Source organism: Mytilus edulis, chromosome 12, assembly GCF_963676685.1.
Source record: "Mytilus edulis chromosome 12, xbMytEdul2.2, whole genome shotgun sequence".
Taxonomy (NCBI): Eukaryota; Metazoa; Mollusca; class Bivalvia; order Mytilida; family Mytilidae; genus Mytilus; species Mytilus edulis.
In genome coordinates, this window is record NC_092355.1 from 17,495,120 (window position 1) to 17,517,193 (window position 22,074).

A 22,074-nucleotide genomic window follows, 5' to 3' on the forward strand; every position below is an offset into this window, starting at 1 on the left:
GTCATTTATAATCTTCAAGTGTTATTTATTTGTACAAATCTTTGTTTTTGTAGACAAAAACACGAGTTTATTTTTGTAATTGCGTATTGTTCTTTGAAATTTTGTATTTGCGCCAGATGCAGGTTTCGTACAAAAGACTTAACAATGACGTTCGAATCAAGTTAACAAAGCCACATAAAGTACGAAGTTGAATGCATTTTTGGATAAAGTTTTGTCATATTTTTTTTCAATTTATTACATAATTTCATACAATACATAGTTATACTAGATAAATGAGCTTTCATTTAATTTAAAAAAAAAAATTTTATTAAATAGAGAAATGCCATGCATCTTTTTTACTTCATTTAACTATTTACATATATTCCAGACGGTTCATACTAATCTGGATATAATTATCTGTATATACATAATATAGTAACATACGAATATATAACAAATAGGTTCAGAGTTAAAAATTCACAGTAGTTGTTTTAGGAAACATCAAATAGAAATGCGATCTTGTTGTCATTGGCAACTAACAACTTGTTACTTTTTGGTTCGAAATGCAATGCACACGGATAACTAAGGCCATCACGAGAGGACAATATTGTTCTGCAACGTTTTCCATCAGGGGAAATGATAACCATACTGCTTGTAATCCTACTGGCAACATACACATTTCCATTGTTGTCTACAGATATGCCCTGTGGATATCGCAGCTTTTGTGTATCCTTAAATTCCCATTTAAGATTTCCATGGATAGCATAGCATGTTACAGAATGGTTCTCTTTATTTGTATAATACATATTGTCACCATGCACAGCAACATACGAATAGGGTGGCATCTTAAATTGAACAAGTGCCTTTTCTGATGCACCATTCAATTGAACTTCCATTATTCCTTTACCTGACTTACAGTATACCAGGACAGTTTTATTCAGTGCTATACCAAATGGAGTATAACTACTTTGTATAGTTCTCTTGATTGTTCTGCTATTAGGGTGGTCAATAATGTGAATAACATTTGAACCAAAACCACTGGTAACGGCAATGGAATTTTCTCTTTCAAAATATGTTAAATCAAATACGGGTGTATCTAGCCTTATTTCAAACTCATGCATACCGTTGCTTTTCAACATAATTAATTTTCCTTTACTATAATCACAGAACATCATCTTGCCATTTGGTAGAATTTCGCAACCTGTAACTCTTCCCGCAGATTGCAAATTAATTTGCATTTTGTTGCTTAGTTTGATATCATCAATGCATTTTGAAATTAAACTTGGTATCATCATCTGAGCTTCTTTGTTTTTGTTACTGTCAATAACAACTTTGCACGATTTTGAATCAACACTAACGGACCCAAAACAATCAGCCCTGCAAATGTTTTGTACGTCTTTGTTAACCTCCAAAGCCAGTGTTTTTATCTTCATGTCCTCGTTCTCAAGGACGGACTGTATACATTCTGCTTTGTCAGAAACCTCTTTTTCAATGTGCTTTAATGCTAAAAATGTTTGAAGTTCTGATGCATGTTGCCTTATGTTATTTTGGTTACCTTGGAGGTCAGAAATTCTCTTTTCAATGTCTTCAATCTCACACAACAACAGCTTTATTTTCTTGCTTTCATTTTCTTCATTAGCATATAATTCTTTCATTATTTGGTCCTGTAGTTTGTCTAAGTGGTCGTTGATCATTTTCCGGGTTTGGTTTATATCACGTTCAATCTCTACCCTCTGATCCTGTAGACATTTTAAATTTTCTATGCGATCGTTACGAATTTTTTGTACATTTTTCAACATTTGGACCAACATTTGCTCTACTTCTAACCACGCATTCGATGACTTGACATTTTTGACGATGTCCTCTATTGCTGTCAAATCATTACAATCATTATGTGTCTCAATTACACACCTCCTACAGCACGGGCAATCATGTTTCTTACAGAATGTTTGATAGTGTTCTTTGTGTTTTTGACATGTTTGTGTTATCTCTAACACATTTGTTGGTAGCTTCTGATTTCTGTAATTGAAATAGTGTCATGGTTCTTAGTTGATTTTGATGCACCATGGTGCTCTCTACACTCGCCACAAAGTCCCTCGTCACATTCTGAACACCACACTTCTGATGCTGTGTTGATGTTTCGGAAATTACATACACCACAAACAGTCCAATTACTCGCCATTCTACAAAATAAATGAGTCTTAAATTTTACAAATGGGTGACACTGTAGTTGTAACTTAACAAACAAAATGTAAATATGATATATTTTTTCATTTGGATGATTATGGTCGGCTGGTCATAGTTCACGGATTTCGATTGGATTATGATTGGTCGTTAAAATAATATGCCACGGGTGTTGGTGCCACCCACTACCACGGACAACGTCATGCCTTTTTTTTTTTTTTTGTCCAGTAGTTGTTACATGAGCAAACTTGATTTCTGTAGATTATTTATGATGTTTTTTTTTCATCAAATATGTAAACAACTAACGATATTATCAGTGTATGCTATTTCCTGGCATTCATTTTAGTTAATGCATCACTTGGTTACAATGTCGTTATTTAATGGGACTACTGACCTAGTTATGCAAATTACCCACGTTGATTTTCCGCCGTGATCTATGTTTGCCAAATATTGCCTTTTCTTTCACAATAATTATAATAATAAAAAAAATTAAAAGGTTCTTAAATTGATCTATTCCAAAGGCCCAAGTGCTAGGGAATAAATGATTGTTTTATAAGTGAACATCAAAGGCTCCATAACCAACAATTTGGATGTATACGTATTGTCGAAACTGTGTGCTTTTAACGACATTTAATCTTAAGGAAATCTTAAGCTGCAATCTACGATTAATATGGCAAATAACCAAAAAGGGGTCACAGGGGTTGCAGCTAAAATGAATTACGCAAAACAAACTTTTAGTTAAACATCGGTCCAAACTGAATTTCAACACAAATAATGAATAATAGTAATTCAGAAATCATTACTAACTTATTTATGGCTCAGGTTATTTGTCAGATTTTAACCACATTCATTATCATTTTTTCTTTTTTAAGCTCTTCTTTTGTTTAATAATTTTCGAATTAAAAATATTTTGGCATCACTAAAAGGACAAAAGCGATCAAAATGACCATCTTGAAGAGAAATAAGGACCGCATATTTTATTGCACAAACTAGGTAATACTCGGATAATGAACTGCTAGACCAGTAATCTATTACGATACTTATATTTATCCTGCAATTGGGTGTTCTACTATACAGATACAGCTTTACAGATATCGCTATGTTGTATCTGTATACTATACAGACATCGCTATAAAGTTCCGCCCACTGCCGGACTGAGTTTTGAATGAACCTGCTTGACCTTAGAATGTGTATTGCAGTTGCATTCCAATGACGTATTAATTGCGAATTAACAATTACTTTTATACGTTCTGTTTGTTTTCAATCATTTCTTTAGAGCAATAAGAATCACACCAATTTTCTAATAACATACACACATGAACAACTATCGATTTCAAAACTTAAATGTGTTTGATTGTGTAACAAATACAACCATGTCAATTTCAGCATGCATGTTTAGTGAATGTCGAGTCTGAAGCGTAGGACAACTCACACACTCCTGTTTCAAATTGGACAATATTTTGTTATTTGTTTTAAATGTTGAAATTATTCGTTATGTTAAAATAACTAATTATTTGCCTTGAGCGATGTATATTGTTGACAATTCCAGATTCTTTTTTGCGCACCTGTCTTCAGCTGAATGTGTGGTTACTGTATCTTACATCCCAGCTCCTTTGTTCTAACAGGGGTGATCTGAGCCGGATCACTCCTACCAGATCACCCCAGTTTAAGTTTCTTTGTTATGCATGCTTTCCTTTGTTCTGTAACATTTTGGCGGGAATGTCAAATCCAGTATAAAACTTATAATTAATTATACATAGAAGACTATCTATCAAAATTCACGTAGAAAAAATCCAGTGTATATGCTGGGATTCGAACTCAAGACCTTTAGCATATCAAGCCACGACACATACCACTTAACCAGGACGACTGGATACGAACTGTAAGAAAATTAATATACTTAAAGGAAGCAAGATATTTTTATAACTGGGGCGAGTTGGCAGACCTTTATTCAGTGGGGTTTAAACCCTTTTCGTTAAATAAATGAGTTGTCAGACTGATTGTTCAATTTGATTTTACACTTTTTTAAAGTTGGGCGAGTCGGTCACAAGAGTGGGGCGATTTCGGCCATCGGGATGATCTTACACTGACACACCGCGTCCTTATGGGATAACTATTAAATATTACTGCACGGGGCCTCAAAGGATTTCAAATCGAAAATACATGCAAAACATGTGTTTTTGTGTCTTTTAAAACACAAATAATATACAGAATTAATTGCAGGATAAAGACAATATGAATCGCTAGAAGCTCGCATACACCTTGTTTCCTAGCCTCATACAAATACAGCTGATATTTAAATCACTACACAATTATTGTCTGTGTTTTTGGTTTTTTTTTTATTTGTTCGACATGTTTAATAAGATATGGAACTTTCAAATATCTTGTTCGTCCCCGTAGAGGCATTTGTGGTCGAAATGCGCATTTGTGCAGCGCAATTATTACAGTTAAATGCCAAAAAAGAGTTTATTTTGTATGAATACTCAAGTAGTAGATTATCTATGTCAAATATGTAGTAATGAAACCCAATCAAAAAAGCATTAAAATTGTAGGATTTATTTATTATTAGATTATCAAGACTGGTGTAGCTACTCTAAATCTGAAATTAAAAATATTATCCGACAATGTCAAATAAATCTTGTTTGTGTATAAACAATATAAATATATTTATGAATTGTCATAAATCAGTTTTTTTATTCTTTATTAAAAGTTCAGTTTGAACAAGTTCTGGAATGATCGATTTTTTTAAAGAAATAGATCAAAACAATATGTTTTACACTTCAGAGTCTGGATATGGCAACGACGCCAATAATCAAATATTGAATCGATAGGAGATAAACTGTAAATATTTGAACATACAGTTTATCGGTTTTTTTTCCATTAATTTCCCATATTACGGTATCAATAAAAAAAATAAAAAATAAATGATTTTTTTTAGATTTCCCGCAAAAAAGTCATTCTTCTAATGAACTCAAAATCGTTAACTTTTTTCGCACTTTTTTTTCCCCGCTTATGCGGAGAAATCTTCTTCCTTATTCCGTTCTCGTTTGTCATGGGACTTTGAGATAGCGTTAATTTGTTTACATTGAATATAACGTCATAACTTAAATAACGTCACAACTAAAATCTCTAACAACAGAACCAAAATCGGAAACATAACGGTATTTCTGTTTCCTTTTTAACAGATTTTGAAGTTATAATATATTTGAATTAAAAATAGATCAAACAGACTTCGTTCCCTTTCACAGGTAATGCCTGCCTCATATTAAACTATATGCTCGTGTATGTAACAACGTTTTAGATTTTAGCGAGAGAACTTTCTGTATTACTGAAAAATTATTACACCGGGGTTTTCGATATTACAAACTAGTCAAAACATTTACTAAATTGTATCATCGGTATAAGGAAATAATTCGTAAATATAACTCAACATGCAGACATCTTATACGTTCAGGTATTTCATATCCAATCATTCATGGTAATATTTTTTATAAAGTACAAAAATGTCAGTATTTACCTCGAAAGCTTACAAAACCTTTAAACAGACTTATTAAGAATGAGTATGGTTACGATACTGTTGTCAGGTCATTAAAGATTGCATATTTTGGCTTTAATATTGATTCACGTATAGTGTCTTTGCATCGGAACTAAACACATTTATTTAAAAAACAGTTGTTGGCATGACACGGGTTATGTTCTTCTCATATATTTGATGATAGTATAATACTTAACCCTTAACGGGAGGGATTGTACCTGATATTCATATGACGAAGACATAATCTTTCAATCAGGTTAATTGAGATCTGGAGCTGGCATGTCAGTTAACTGCTAGTAGTCTGTTGTTATTTATGTATTATTGTCATTTTATTTATTTTCTTTTGTTACATCTTCTGACATCGGACTCGGACTTCTCTTGACCTGAATTTTAATGTGCGTATTGTTATGCGTTTAATTTTCTATATTAGCCAGAGGTATAGGGGAGGTTTGAGATCTCATAAAACATGTCTAACCCCGCCGCAATTTTGCGCCTGTCCCAAGTCAGGAGCATCTGGCCTTTATTAGTCTTGTATGATTTTTAATTTTAGTTTATTGTGTATAATTCAGAGTGTAGTATGACGTCCTTTATCATTGTACTAGTATACATATTTAATAAGAGGTCAGCTAAAGGACGCCTACGGTTGCGGGAGTTTCTAGCTACATTGAAGACCCATTGGTGACCTTCGGCTGTTTGATATTTGATAAAATAAATCATTCTGTATTTTTATTTCCGTATGTAAAACCAAGGCGTTAAGATACTGATGAATAATTGGCATACCTGTTACCTTAGATACAATATTGTTATCCGACCGGATTTGTTATTTGTCTTTTTAAAGTAATATGTTTATTTTGAATGCAAACAAATGATCCCAGTAAACATTTTTATCTAATGTTATAACTTATTTACTTTACACTTATAAGTCTCCGCACACAACCTCGTTGATTTTTAGAGTCCATACTATATCAACGGGTATTGTTTGTTACCTTGATTGTTGATTGACCTGTTCCTCATCGATGTTTTTAGATTAAAGCATTGGTAAACTATTGTTGAATTGATTTATTTCTGATACATATTTTTATCATTTGAGTACCAATCTACCTAGGAATGAGGCAGTGGAGACAACATGACATGCGCACACCCGTTCAACCTTACATTAATTCACGTTCAGAATGTTTAGTGCATACTGGTAAATATAACATTTTTTTTTTTCTTTCCCTGTGTTTGGTGATTCAAGATATAATTTGATTGAAATGCACTAGAAATTAACTCCGTAATTTGTTATCCTTCTAACAGAAATGTATCTAGATATTTCTTCATTTACCTGATACCAAGAAACGAAAGTTCAACCATGTTAACTCCGGATTGGAATACCTTTAAAATAGGGTAAGTAGGTCGGTCAGATTTTTTCAGACATGTTTTGAGAATTTTCTAAATTCAATTTGCCTGATTCATTAAAAGACTTGAAAGATATCGGTATGTGTTGACATTTAGAATACGTACACATGTTACAAGATCTGGCAATTTTATAAACTCTGCACGTTTAGAATAAAATAAGATGGAAATCATTTGTATGACAGCAATGGAATATTACTTAGACATTAAAACAACTGATCCTATCTTTATTTATTTTACTTGCAGGTGTTATTCAATAAACAACTATAAAAAATAATTTCTATAGCATAGGACACGTATCGTTGTATTAATATCTTTGGCAATGCCAGTATATTTGGTTCTCGTATTCTAATTTTAACGTACATGTTAATTAACTGTCGTTAAGTGTAGATTTGCAAAGCGGATTTGCAAACAACGTAATCCACATACCTTTACTTTGCCATTTCTGCAACTTCTTATATCCTTGATTAATTTTGTATCCGCCCCATAATGGATACTCTTAACATTAGATAACGTATTTGATAACACTAAATATAGTATCACAATTTAACAGATATCAGAATAGATTATATTTTTCTGATCTGAATTGAGTGCGTCTGACCTATTGATTTTTTTTTTTACATTTAAATCTTTCCCTTTATTTATCCATGATGATAGCCGTTAAATGAATGTATTCAACTGTCACTGTCATCAAGATACGCTGTTTATTTATAAATAAACTATATTTAACAGCTGAATATTCGTGTTATTCTCTGTGGTTTTCTGGGGACAACAAAACGGATAAAAACAACATAAAACATTTCAGTGCTTTACGAGAGAAGATACAAACTAGATAAGTTTAAGGTTTGTTTTGACAATTTTTACAAATTGTCGATTCTTTTCGAATGGTTGCAAACGTTTAAGTAATACAATACAGCTTCATAAAATAAGAGACGAGTAAAACGTTTATTTAGTCAGGTTTGTAATAACTTTAGTTGTCTTATTTCAATGTTATCAGTTTTAGCTTTTAAGGGATTTCTCACAAAATCCAAACATAACTTATTAAGATCCTAGAAAACTGAGATCACACCCAAATTTAAGAGTTTGCGTCACACAGTCTGTATAGTTTTATGTATAGTGCACTGTTTTGTAAACTTTTTGTGTATTGCCATGACATTGCCAATTTACTGAAGTTAAGAGTAATTATCACCATTATATGTTCAACTCCTTTAACTTTCTGCTAAATTCTACATATAAGTATACACACCAATCAGACAGCGTCATCATAAAACAACAAGAGGTATCTAAAATAAGATACCTAGGGTCATTCCAAACTAATGTTGAGATAATATGAAAAATGCCAAGGTAACATCAATGACGATGACTGAACAGCCTCCGCAAACATATACTACATACAAAATTAAAGATTGAGCAAATGAACCCCATTAAAACCCTTTGGTGGTCTAAGGTAATCTGGGATAAAACGTAGACTACTCTGCTCTTCTAGAGGCACCCGTCGTTTTACTCTTTGTAAGAAAAGTTTGAAGTATTTTGCAAACAAAATAGTCCTGTACAGTATAATAATATACACGATTTTGACTGATTTGTTTTATGATCTCTCAATTGGCTGGTGATTTAGATGTACTATTTCCTTTTCATCCGTAAAAGGAAATAGTAAAATAGAAACTCAGTTTCATTTGCAACTTATAACTTGTTATTTGTTGGTTCGAAATGCAATGCACGTGGAATACTAAGGCCATCACGAGAGGACCATATCGTTCTGCAACGCTTTCCATCGGGGTTAATGATGACAACGCTGTCTGTACCACTACTGGAAACATAAAAGTTTTCATTGTTGTCTACAGATATACCCTGTGGATATTGCAGATTTTATGTATCCTTAAATTCCCATTTTAGATTTCCATGCATATCATAGCATGTAAGAGAATTGTTGTCTTTATTTTTACAATATATATTGTCACCATATACTGACACATTCGAATAGTGTGGCATATTAAATTGAACAAGAGCCTTTTCTGATTCATCATTCAACTGAACATCAACTATCCCTATACCTCCTTTACAGTAGACAAGGGCATTTTTTTTTTCAGTGTTATCCCATATGGATATGAACTAGTTCGTTTATATCTCTTGATCTTTCTGCTGTTAGTGTCAATAATGTGAATAATCTTTCCATTATAACCACTGTTAACGGTTATAGCATTTTCTCTTTTAGAATATGCCAAATCAAATGCGAATGTATCAAGCCGAATTTCAAACTGATGCGTACCGTTGCTTTTCAACCCAATTAAATTTCGATTATTATAATCACAGAACACCATCTTCCCATTTAGCAGAATTGCACAACCTGTAACAAATACGGCAGTTTTCAAATTTATTTGCAGTTTGTTGCTCAGATTGATATCATCAATGCATTTGGAAATTGAAATAGGTACGATCATCTGAGCTTGTTTGCTTTTGTTACAGCCAATAACAACTTTGCACGACGATGACTCAACACTGATGGACCCAAAACTAGCAGCTCTGCAAATTTTTTTGATTTCTTTATTGATAAGTAAAGAAAGAGTTATAATATTGATGCCCTCGCCATCAAGGACGGACTGAATACATTTTTCTTTGTCTAAAACCTCTTTTTTCAATGTGCTTTAATGATAAAAATGCTTGTAAATGAGACTTGGGGTAATTGTAATTGTAATCGTTAATCAGCTGTAATTGATTACAATTTTTCAAGTAATCATTGTAATCATTGATCAGCCAAAAATCTGATTACATGTAATTTAATTTAATCAATTATTTTTCAAAATACCCTGTAATCCTGATTAGTTTTTGATAACAATGAAAAAAACTTGAAATGTGTTTATGGTCAATAAATGATCCTTTTTTGTTATTCTTATTTAATAGATATTTAACATGTTAAAATAGTTTGGTTTAATTATAGTATGCTACTTGATTGGTATACTTTAATAAAAAATAAACTGTTACAGTATTGAAAAGTCATCATTAATTAACCTAAAGAAGAGACATATAATACAATTTGATGTCTCTTGTCTTACTTAGTACATGTAGTAAAAGTTATTGTACATTTATTCATAATTTAAAGATGTTCATATGTATATTTGATAAAAATTGTTATATTTAAGTATAATAATACTTTTTTAACCCTGAAGTAAAATATTTTGTTTACATTGTGATTTTTGTCAACTTTGAATTGACAGGTAGGAAACAAATTAAGGTTTGTTTTTATTGCAATTTCTAATTGAGTATAGCTGTAGGACAATACATATGATAAAAGATTAATCAGACATGAGAAAATTTATCTAATTAGCACAAACTTAATTAAAAGTTGGACAAATATCTTGTTAAGAAAAGGCAAATTTGTGTATGTACTTTAACTGGACATAAATGCTTTGATTTATAGTACTTGTATTTTGTTTACAATTTGATTAAACAATTCTATCAAAATTTGACATAGTTGTCAACTGGTAACTTCATTTCATCCATTTCTAACTTCCATAACCAGCACCTTTAAATTCATATAAAGTCTAGAAGAGGTCAGAAGACAAACAGCAAACTCTTTTTAAAGTATATTCAATTGAAGTCTAAATAATTCAGAGATTAATGATGGATGATTAATTAATGACCAGTGACACAATGTTTATGTATGTATGTAGTGCACTTTTGTGGTTTATTAAATAGACGAAGTTATCATATATATATATACCGGTATATATTTAACAAAATCCTTTCTAAAAAGTGCTATAGTTGTATCAAACCTTAATTCATTCACATCATTCAAATAGTTACATTTTTAAATTCATTGTAATCAGATGTAATCATGATTACTTTGGCAATGTAATCATTAATTTAATCAGACACTTTCAGAAATGATGTAATCATTAATTTAATTTAATCGTACAAATGACAAAGTAATTGTAATTTAATCAATTACATTGAAAGTAATCGGACCCATCTCTGTTGTAAATCGGACGCATGTTGTTTGATGGTATTTTGGTTAACCTGTAGGTCAGACATCCCTTTTCCAATGTCATTAATCTCCCACAACATCTGCTTAATTCTCTTGCTTTCATTTTCTTTATTTGCGTATAATTCTTTTATCATCTTCTCTTTCACTTTGTCCAAATGGTCATTGATTTTTTTCCTGATCTGCTTAATATCACGTTCAATCTTAACCCTCTGGTCCTGTAGACATTTCAAATTTTCAGTGCTGTCATTTCGAATTCTTTGTACATTTTCCAACATTTGGATCATCATTTACTCTACCTCTAACCACGCATTCGATGACTTAACATTTTGAACAATGTCATCTATTGCTGTCAAATCATTACAATCATTATGTGTCTCTATAACACTTCTTCTACAGCACGGGCAATCATGTTTCTTACGGAATATTTGATATCGTTCTTTGTGTTGTGGCCATGTTTGCATTATCGATAACTCATTTGTTGGTAGCTTGTGATATTCTGTAATTGAAATAATGTCATGGTTTCTAGTTGATTTCGATGCACCATGGTGTTCTTTACACTCGCCACAAAGTCCCTCGTCACATTCTGAACACCACACAACCGAGGATTGCTTTTTGTTCCGGAAGTCACAGACACCACACATAATCCAAGTACTAGCCATACATGTACTACAAAACATTATTATTTATGCTTTCAACTGTATAATGAAGTACATAACAGTACCATATAGCTATTTATGATCATAACATTTCGTTTGATAACTATGTCATTTTCATACATTAACCTACCGCCTGCACTGATAAATTTGCAAGAAACGATAGTTGTTCTATCAACTGATTGTCTTTTACTTACATGATATCCAGTGACTAATATTTGATTCATATTCAGGACGAGAATTAACTAACAAGTGGTAAAATAGTGAGGTTCAAAAATGTTGATCAACCGGGATTAATTACAGTTGTATTGGCTGCCTCTTGAAAATGAATGTATGTTGACAGGAATAGACATTTTTTGTCTAGCCAAAAAATATACTTTCCAAGTTTTATAGTCGGACGAAATTAACCAAAGGGATCGTCATATTGCTGTAACCCAGTCATCTCTGTGGTCGAGCATGCCTGATTGCAAACAGTTAGGAAATGAATGAAGTCTTCATAGATGTGAATTCATGTGCCGTTTTCCAGAGAACATATCTGGTTTTTAATTGGTTTCATGTTACTCAGTTTTTAGTTTTCTGTGTTGTGTTGTTTTGTTTATTTTTGTTTTCGATTTTTTGTTGGTTTTTTTTATGTTTTGTGCCATGATGCTGTGATGTCAGTTTATTTTCGTCTTATGCGTTCAAGTGTCCCTTGAGTATATTTCATTCTCTTTTTGTATAAACAGCGGAATGGTTTGTAATGCGTTTACTTTTCTACATTGACTAGAGGTATAGGGGGAGGGTTGAAATCTCATAAACATGTTTAACCCCGTCGCATTTTTGCGCCTATCCCAAGTCAGGAGCCTCTGTCCAATGTTAGTCTTGTATTATTTTTAATTTTAGTTTCTTGTGTACAATTTAGAGTTTAGAATGACGTCCATTATCACTGAACTAGTTATCCACATACCTTAACTTTGCAATTTCGACAACTTGATTAATTTTGTATCCGCCTCATAATTGATACTCTTCTAAAACATTAGATAACGTATTTGGCTACATTATATGTAGTATCATAATTTAATAGATATCAGAAAAGATTATATGTTTGATTTTTTTTAACTTTTTAATCTTTTTCTTTTATCTAGCAAAGATGATAGGCATTGGATGATGTATTCAACTCTCCCGATCATCAAGATATTCTGTTTTTTATGAATAAGTTTTATTTAACAGCCTTATATTCGTGTTATTCTTTTATGATTTCTTGAGAGACAAAAACAAACGGAGAAAATAACAATAACGCATTGCAGTTATTTTTGAGAGGCGATAAATTTTAGGTTTGTTTTAAGCGGCTTTCCAAATTGCCGGTTTTTTTCATAATGTTGCAAACGTTTTAGAAATACAATACAGTTAAAATAAGTGACAAGTGTAACGATTTTAGTCAGGGTTTTAAAAATCTTTATCAAATATATTATCCTGATGTCATTAACTGAAGCTTTTTAGAGATTTTTCACTAAAATCCAAACATAACTAGTTTTGAATATCACCTTTATTTGCTCAACCTCTTTTACCATATGATAACCAGCATACTACTTTCATACAAAAAATAAAAAAATACATAGAATATAATTGATTACTTTGAAAATGTACCATGTTATACGCAAACTATTCATTGAAGAGTAGCGCGCTATTTTAAAGGTATTAAAAAAAATTCAAACGTTTTGAAATCATAGTAGTTAGCTAGAATTTCATTTATTCAAACACTGAATTAATGTATGGAATATATGAAGGAAACAAGCAAATAGTGAGATATTCGAATATATTGCATATATCAAAAGTGTCCAAAATATAATTGGTAGTTGACTACAGTTTCCGACATATGACTTTTTTAATTTTTTTTGGAACAATACTTATTAATGATTTGATATACAAAAAAAGAAGAAGTGGTATGATCGCCAATGAGAAAACTCTCCACAAAAGACCAAAATGACACAAAAATTAACAGCTAGAGGTCACCGTACGGCCTTCAACAATGAGTTAAGCCGATACCGCATAGTCAGCTATTAAAGGCCCCGAAATGACAATGTAAAATCATTCAAACGAGAAAACTAACGGCCTTATTCATATAAAAAAAATGAACGAAAAACAAATATGTAAGACTTAATCCAACGGCAACAACCGAGTTACAAACTCCTGGCCTGGGACAGATACAAACATACATAATTTGGCGGGGTTAAACGTGTTGGCGGGATCCCAACCCTCCCCTAACATGGGAAAGTGGTATAACAGTACAACATACGAACAAACAATAAAAATCACTTGAAAAAGGCTTAACTCATCATATGGACACAAATCCAAGTGGATGTTGTCGGGTATTTTTACGTTCCAACAACAAAGAAACACTAGGAACATATCTGAGAGTTCTTGCGGTTAACTGATAGATAGTTCAAAGCCACTAACAATTAATAAAAAAAATCATGCATCCAAGATGTACGAAAGTCATTTCATCAGTTCCATAATATTCAAGGAGACATATCCGAAAAAAACCTAGGCTAAAGAAATCATTTAAACAGGGTTCTCATATATAGTGCTCTGACAGTAAGGTTAAATCTACAGCAAGCCACTAAAACAACAAAACACAGGGGATGAACATGTTTATTATGATTACATTTTGCCAACCTTCAATTCAATATTACATGATGGAAACCCCAATACATTCAGGAGGGGCTGCGGGGGTAACTAGTTACACCTGTAATCGCGAGCAAGTCAACACTGGGGTCGTGAGTTCGAATCCTGCCTGTGTCGGTGCACCCGAATCCAATTTTAATTGACTTTAAATAGCTAGGATTGTCAATTTTCCTATCGAATTACATGGCTTCCTCCACCAATAAAAACTGACCTCCTCGAAATAGCCTAAATATGGTGCCTTAAAGTGGCGTTAAAACACCTAATATACATTGAGAAGTTTGGTGGTGAAAAATTTCTGCATGAGTCACAGATGACAATGCTTCTTTTTTTATGAATATAGCCAAGTAAATTAATTTTTTAGTTCAAATTTGTTTTCATTCGTGGTCGTTTCAAAAATGTCCACTGCAAACTGGACTGTTTGTAATCGGCGAACTAATTATAATTAGTCATTTACTGGACAAAATTAACACAAACATTTATTTTTATTTACACAAATGTGAAGACACGCACAGATAAGGGACGATACATGCACGTTGGACAATACACTCAAGATTAATAAAAAGAAAATGTATTTCTTTGTTACAAATATTCAAAAAATAGAGTTATCAATACACGTTTATTGTGAAGACATACAATAGTATATAAGCGTTTCTGTAAGTCTCGATTACAATTATTAGTCTAATCATTTTCGTTCAAAATAATAAAAGAGGGACGAAAGATACTCAGAGATTAAAAATATGCTGACAACGCCGTGGCTAAAATTAAAAACACAAACAGACAAATAACAGCACAGAAAACACAACGGACATATACTTTTTAGTAGATATTTCAAAGAGGACAGAAACTTTTTTGGGTATATTCAGAAGGAAGGACATGTCATTTTTAAGGGGGAAATATGAATTACACTGTAAATATTGCATTCTGTTTGTTAAACATATGTAATGTCTTAGTGACCAAATCAAGTCATTTCAAGTCATTTCTATATAAATACAATGAGATGTAGCATGATTGCCAATGAGACAACTTTATTGGTTTTAGGAACATTTTCTAAAAATACAACTATTCTGTCGTGTCATGCTATATACATTTTCAGTGTCATAGATAGTCATAAAAAGATAAAGATTGTATTTCTTAACTAAAAAAGTGCTTGATATTGTATTTATGATGACATCTTGATAAACACAGATAAATATTGACACAGCATTACAAGACAAGTAAATTATTGAATTCAGTATGTCATGCATAATTTCTGCTAAATTTTGATTTTGCTGGTTCAAAGTTTAACAAGAGTCCGCAGTTGAATCATAAATAAGAGATTGGTATATATGTTTGTTGAGTGTAAACCACTGGTTTCTTTATACTTAACAAAATAAGAAAACATTGAACGACATGTTGCTGACATATGGTAAATGCAATTGTTAATTACATGAAATCCTTTGTTTTTTTTGCCCTAAACGTCTTTTGTCCCTTTTCTGTATTTATTACAATCAAATTAAAAACATGATACTTTTTTAACAATTAAATAAATACACAGCGGTTTCCCTCCATGGTTATTTTAGTCGGGGAATAACCCCTACTTTTTTTTTTATACAAAACTGTTTATGGCACCCTTTACACTAGTAACCCGAATTTAACTTGATCAGACAAAAACGCATTAAAGCTGTTTAAATGAGATTAATCGTCATTTGATAAAGATTGACAAAAATTGAAAATCATTTTTAATTTGTTTCAATGCATATCAAATCATTTTAATGCCAGTCAAATAGATTCGCTTGCAGTCGTTCAATTTAATTCAAGTTGGCGGTAAGTTACGTCAAACAAATAGGCCACGCCCCCGTTAAACTATTTCAAACTGGTATTAATTCGTTTTAAACCGTGTTGAGACCTTTTACCAGGTAAATCACTCAATCAAAACAACATCGATGTATCTTTCGTTTATTTGTTTCAAACTTTATCGACTTATATATATATAAATGCGTGTATTTTATTAAAGTCATATACTTCACAATTTAAACAAATAAATGATCAATACACGTAACATATAAGGAATTTAAATAAAAACAATAAAATATTGATGCACGGTTTAAAAGATTCAAAACTTGTGAATCTGTTAAAAATAAAATAGTTAGATGTTTAACATATTTTTAATTTGCCCAAATGCAGTAGATCTTTATCTCACATATTCGTTTCAAAACTTGCTGAGTGCTATGAAAAATTGTGACATGTAAGTAATGTATGGTCCATTGCAATGACTTACGAAACTTTAGGTATTCCTGTATATTTCCGTTTCTCTTTTTCTGTTTTTCTATATAGTGTACTCGTAAATTAAATATAGACACGGAAATTAAAGTAACTTACAAAAATTATTTATTTTTCACATAGTTTAAATCGATGTATCTTATATTTTCGGTCAACAACAAATATTCCCTAGCTGTATATTGATATATGAAATAAATGTTGTGTTAAATAATAAAATTAATGAAGATACTGCTGACATTTGTTGAATTTAATAAACAGTTAAGTCTTGCACAACATTGTAAATGAAGGAACAGCTCAATAAACTTTTAAAACTGTGTCAAATTGTAATATCGGTCACTGACACGAAACGGGCGTAAATTGTGAAAAACAGCACAATACGAAATTGTGAATTGTTTTTTTGTTGTTTTTTTTTTTTTTTTTAAATTATACATACTTTATTGAAAACTTTCACATTTGTTAGTTTGATACAGAAAGTACCAGTACCTTATCCCGGCCTCGTTAAACATTAGATTGTATATTTAGAAAAATTGTTAGTAATTGTTAGTACTCAAAATTACAAAATATATATACAGTATATTATTGTGTATCAATTATTTCAATATTGATCAATAAAGTGAGAATTTTATTTAAGAGAGAATGTGAGAAGAGAAGAGAAAATAATAAATAATTAAAACACAAATACAAAACAAAAAACAAAAAATAAAAACTAGAGAAAAAAAAATAAAAAATAGAAAGTCCTTGAAATTTGGAATTTGGCAGCAGTATTTTTTCTTAAGATACAACATTAAATAAATTTTGCAAAGTTGGTTTTCATACAAACACAAAATAGATATTAGAGAATGTATATGCATTTTAGGCACAAAACAAAAACAAAAGACAATAAACAACATATAACAGTATATTAAATAAAAACATATATGTTGGTGTGAGAAGGCTAAAATAAAATGCACAATAACATTACATAGGGTAATGCTAATTAAGTTGCTTAAGTGTAAATTATTGTAATAATGGAAGCCAGGGGTCCCAGTAGAGGTTGGCAATGTGAAGAGGCTTTGTTTTAAAAAATATATTCTTTTCTAGTATTAGATTTTCTTTTAGATAGTTTTTCAGCCCTGCAAAATTTACTTGATTTTCACACAGTTTTGTTCTATAGATAAAGAATTTTGATAAAAGTATTATTAAGTTTTTTATTTTATTATTTTCTGTTTTTCCTAAATTTCCGAATAAAATTATATCCATGTTAAATGGAATAATTATTTGTGTTTGGTTATAAATCCAGTCCATGAGTCTTATCCACAGATCTGCTATTTTATGGCATGTCCAAAATATGTGTTCAATATCTTCAGTAACTTCACTGCAGAAAGTACATTTATCGCTTTGTTTTATTTTTATCTTAAATAAAAATTTATTTGTGCCCAATATTCTGTGTATTATTCTATATTGGAACCAGTGGAGTTTTGAGCTTTTTGTGGAGTAAAAAGACATATTATGCACAGTTTTCCAATCAAAATTTTTGTTGAGTGTTAAGGACCATTTTTCTTCACATCTAAGTTTAGTACTGCTTTTTTCAAATAAAACATTATACATATCTTTCGAGCCTTTTCTTGATAAAAAAAATATTCTTATATTATTTGGCATAATTGGTCCTAGTGTTTTATAACAATTGTTTATGGATATATAGTTTTTTAAAGCCTTTTTATATGATTTTATTGATGAAATGACCCCATTATAAGTAAGAAAGTTTGACTTAATTTTATAAATGTTTTGGAATTGTTGAAAAGTCATTAGTTTTCCCTCATCGTTTAATAAATCATTTATCAAAAAGATCCCTTTATCTATCCAGTCTTTATAGAAAATTGATGTTGTTCCTATTTTTATGTTTTCATTGTTCCAGAGCGAATCTGATAAAAACTCCTCTTCATTTTTTGGTATGAATTTATTTTGTAAATCTGTATAAGCTTTAAAAACTTCTTCCCAAAAAGGGTTTTTACATCTTTTTGTTGGGCCTAAATAAACAAGGTTTTCAATACTAATTTTTTCAGTACTTTCTAATAGCTTATTTAGTTTTGGGTTGTTTTTCAACAACCGTCTTATCCAAGTTAGTTTCAATCCTTTTATATATTTGTCAATATCTATCATTTTCAGCCCTCCTAATTTGTGTTCAGAACATAATATTTCTCTTTTTATCTTGTCAGGTTTGTTTTCCCAAATAAATGAATAAATTTTGTCAGTTAGTTGTTTTAAAGTATTTTTGCATGGTGCTTGTAATGTTAAAAACAGATGGTTCAATTTTGAAATAATTAGTGTCTTAATGATAGTTATTTTTCCAACTGGTGTTAATGTTTGTTTAGACCAAATTTTTATTATATTTTCAATTTCTTTAATTCTTGGACCATAATTCAACAGTTCCATTTCATGCAAATTGACAGAAAAGTTTATTCCTAGTAATGTAAACCTACTGGAACCCCATTCCAATCCCCATTTTACACACATTGTGTCTTGACTATATTTTTTTTTGCCTATCCACACCACCTTTGTTTTGTCCAAGTTCATATGGAGACCAGACATTTCAGCATATTTTTGGAGTAAGCGAAGAGATGCATCTAGAGATTCAGGTGTACCGTCAAGTATTATTGATGTGTCATCTGCGTATTGAGAGATAAGATATTCTGTGTCATCAATTTTAATTCCTTTAATTTCTTTGTTTTTTCTGATTAAAATTCCTAGAATTTTAGCACGTAAAAGAAAAATATAAGGTGATAAAGGATCCCCTTGTCTACAGCCTCTTTGAATCTGAAAGAAATCTGATAAAAAACAGTTTTGGGATACTGATGAGCTTATATTTGTGTAAAAAGTCTTTATCCACAGTTTTATAGAGGGTCCAAAATTGAAAAAGTCTAATACTTCATTTATGAATTTCCATGATACCGAATCAAAAGCTTTTTCAAAATCTATGAGAAGAAGACCTTGCAAATCATTTACCTCTGTATAGAATAAAATATCATATATGAGACGAGTGTTTTCTCCAATATATCTTCCAGGAATAAAACCTGTCTGATCATTGCTAATAATAATGGGTAGAACAGATTTCATACGCTCTGCTATACAACTTGATGCTAGTTTATATGTTGTATTCAAAAGACTTATTGGTCGCCAATTTTTCATAAACTGTCTAGGTTTATCACCTTTTGGTAAACAAGTAATAATACCCTGTTTTTGAGTTATTGATAATTCCCCCTTTTGTAACCATAAATTATAGATCTGAAAACAAATTTTCCTACATTTATCCAAAAGAATTTAAAGAACTCATTTGTAAAGCCATCTGACCCTGGACTTTTCTCATTTTTCATTCTACGCATAGCTGTTGTCAATTCATTATAAGTTATCTCCCCTTCTAAAGATTCTTTTAAAGTATCATTTAATTTTTTAATATCAGAATCAGGTATTTCACTATTAAGATTTACTTCACTCAAGCTTTCTGTTTTAGTATACAGTTTTTTATAGTAATTTTTGGCCTCTTCTAATATTTTATCTTGTTTACAAATTGTCTCCCCTTTTTCATTAACTAGTTTGGGGATAGTTTTATTTATAAAATGTTTAGTTTCCATATTCAAAAAAAAACTAGATGGCTTTTCCCCTTCTTCAATCCATTGCATTTTTGACCTGATATAGTATCCCCTCATTTTTTTTTCCTTATTATTCTAAGATCAGATTTATGGTGTTCAATTTCATTTAATATTTCCTCTGTTAAGATGCTTTCCTCTAATTTCTGAATTTTTTCTGATAATATTTTTTCCTCTTTATCTCTTTCCTTCTTTTTATAAGATGCATAGGAAATAGTTTTTCCTCTGATTTCTGTAAGTAATATTTCTAAAAAAAGTTGGTCATTTATTGTAAAGTGGATGTCTAAATCATTAATTTCTTCTAACGTTTCTCTATTATATACTAATGATGCATATTGGTCTTTTACTTTAAGTATAGTGTCTTTTATAGTTTTGGAGTATTCAATATCATGTAAAAGTGAGTTGTTAAATTTCCATAATCCTTTTCCAAGTATGAAATCATTCATCTTCAGATTTAATATTGTTGGGGAGTGATCTGATCTATAGCTGTTGTGATTTTGTACATCAACTACATTTTGATTAAGGTCTTGGGATATTAAAAAGAAGTCTAATCTTGCTTGTTTGATGGGATTAGCTTTTCTCCATGTGAACTGTTTTAAATCTGGATTAATTTCCCTAAAGGGGTCTGTTAAATTATAAAGATCTTTTAAGTCTAGAACTTTCTCCTTAGCTTTTGGGTTATTAATATTTTGATAATTATATGTATCAAGACTTTGGTTTTGTACTAAATTATAGTCTCCAGTTATAACAACTGATGGATTGTTTAAAGTTTCTATCATTCCACTCAGTTTTATATAAAAATCTGGTGTATCTTTGTTTGGACCATATAAGGTTATTAGGGTCATTCTCTTTCCTTCGATTTCCATATCAATTCCTAACAAATTTCCTTGATCATCTTTTTTTACTTTATGTATTTTATACTCAAAGTTTGTTGTCAATAAAATTGCTACCCCTCTTTGATTTGTAGCAAATGAATTAAATATGCACTCTCCTCCCCATAGATTTTTTATTGATATTTCATCATTTTCTGAAAAATGTGTATCTTGTAAGCAATATATATTACAGTTATTTTATTTAAGATAATCAAAAACATCTCTTCGCTTCTCTATTGAATTAAGACCTTGACAGTTGTATGAGAGAAATTTCATACTATTATTACTCATTTTCAAATGATATTTCTATTTAAAAAAACAAAAATATGTATTTTGTTAAATGCATAAAAGAAAACCAAGAAAAAACCCATACAGCTGTGTACTTAAAGTGTGTGAATGTGAAAATATCTTTGAGATGTCTGATCTCACCTGCCATGTCTGAGAAGAATTCAAATTGTAACCAGAATACACTAACAATGCTGCATAATATATTATACATTACTGTGCCAATAACATGAAATAGAGAAAAAAGACATACAATTTGTAAAATGTAAAAATAGAAAGAAGAAAAAAATGAGATCATATATAATCAAAAAGAGACAAAGCAAGAAAATCAAATGGTTAAAAACAAATTATGTTGTTCAAAAAGCAACATATCCACTATTGTTCTATTTTCTTTTAAATAACAGAAATGATGTTCTCTATGTGTAATATCTTTATCATTAAAACTAGCTAGAGATGATTATCTCCCTTACACCATAAATCAATATAATGATTTGTGAGAGTCATTGATTGATATGATAGTTAACTTAGTCATTTAAATATATATATATATATATATATTTCTTATATTAATTTATCCAAATATATATCCAAATACATTGTAGTAAAGTTAAAAGTTAAAGATAATGAAGAAAAACAATTT

General features: G+C 30.7%; 1 protein-coding gene across 1 annotated transcript; it reads right to left on the reverse strand.

Annotated features, from left to right (window-relative positions):
- Positions 1-470: 470 nt before the first annotated feature.
- LOC139497470 (uncharacterized) lies at positions 471-20,262 on the reverse strand. Its single transcript, XM_071285697.1, has 3 exons — positions 19,982-20,262; positions 1,975-2,162; positions 471-1,849 (listed from the first exon to the last, which is right to left on the reverse strand). Exons 1-3 carry the CDS (start codon positions 20,260-20,262, stop codon positions 471-473), a joined length of 1,848 nt encoding a protein of 615 aa, XP_071141798.1.
- Positions 20,263-22,074: the final 1,812 nt, after the last annotated feature.